The sequence below is a fragment of the Entamoeba histolytica genome, genomic scaffold, assembly GCF_000208925.1.
Source record: "Entamoeba histolytica HM-1:IMSS scf_1104750519227 genomic scaffold, whole genome shotgun sequence".
Taxonomy (NCBI): Eukaryota; Evosea; order Mastigamoebida; family Endamoebidae; genus Entamoeba; species Entamoeba histolytica.
Window position 1 is genome coordinate 1 of NW_001916098.1, and position 1231 is coordinate 1231.

Consider the following 1231-nt stretch of genomic DNA (forward strand, 5'->3'; position numbering starts at 1 on the left):
TTTTGTTCTTTCTTTACTATTACATTTATCATTTGGATATTTATTTAAATACATCCATCCATTGTCAACTTCATAATTACAATATTTATCATCAGAACATTTAAAACATTTGTCAGTATAATAAAGTCTAATTGTGTCATCACGATGAGAACAATTATCATCATCATCTCCTTCTCCTTTAAACCCAATATGTTTTGGTGCTTTTTTAATTTCAACAGCACAGTCATCTTCTTCACTTTCATCACAAATTTCTTCTTTAAACTTTTTATCATTTAAATTAAATGTTTCACTTTTTTTATTCCCTGAACATGATGATGACTCAGCATAATAATCAATTGTAATTTGATCTCCATCATGTGTAAACATTTGTGACTCAAATTCATCAGTATAATAACATTTATCAAATTCATATGACATAAACATTGCAGAATCTCCATCAACACTTTTTTGTACTTCAACAACTAATGACTTTGACATAACAACACTAATAAATAGAATGAAACATAACATGGTGTTAAGTTACTTTATTAAATTTCTTTCTGAGTTTTTCCTTTTATTATTATTATTTTTTTTTTTCTCTCTTTTTATCATTTAAATTACTTCTATTCCTTTATGTTTTTTATTTTTTCTTCACTTTTACTTCCAATTTATTCTTCTTTCCTTCTTTTTTTTTGAATTAAGTAAAGCCAATGTGATTAATTCTATTAGATATCCTTCTTTCTTTATCTTTTTATATTAAATATTCTTTCTTCGTGTGCTATTTATTAACTATTCCTTTTATTTTTTTTACTTCCTATTTTTTACATCTCTTTTACTTTATATTGGATTTTATGTTCAATTTCATCCGATTTTGCTCCTTCAAACTCAAAATTACATTAAATTTAAAAAAAAGATTGCTTTTTACAAACTTTCTATTTTTTTCAAAAAAAATTGTTGTTAGAATTAACAAAAATATCATGTGTTTATAATAAAAGAATAAGTGTTACTAAATAATTATTTGAGAATCTTTCATTATAACAAAGATAAATGTAGTATTTCCAAAGGAATAGAGTTATTAATTAAATCATTCCTTTAATATGAAATAATCATATAACACAATCTCTTTTTTCTAAACTAATCAAATTTTTGACATTTGACTTTCTATTCTTATTAAAATAATTAATTTATTTTCGTTGTTTTAAACTAATTATCTTTTTTATTGGTTATTGTTTCTTTACCTAAATTTTGTATT

General features: G+C 22.3%; 1 protein-coding gene across 1 annotated transcript; it reads right to left on the minus strand.

Annotated features, from left to right (window-relative positions):
* On the minus strand, positions 1–477 carry EHI_195870 (uncharacterized protein; the record flags this gene model as incomplete). Its single annotated transcript, XM_001914562.1, has 1 exon — positions 1–477. A coding segment is annotated over one exon (477 nt), but the record flags the coding sequence as incomplete, so codon positions are not given.
* Positions 478–1231: the final 754 nt, after the last annotated feature.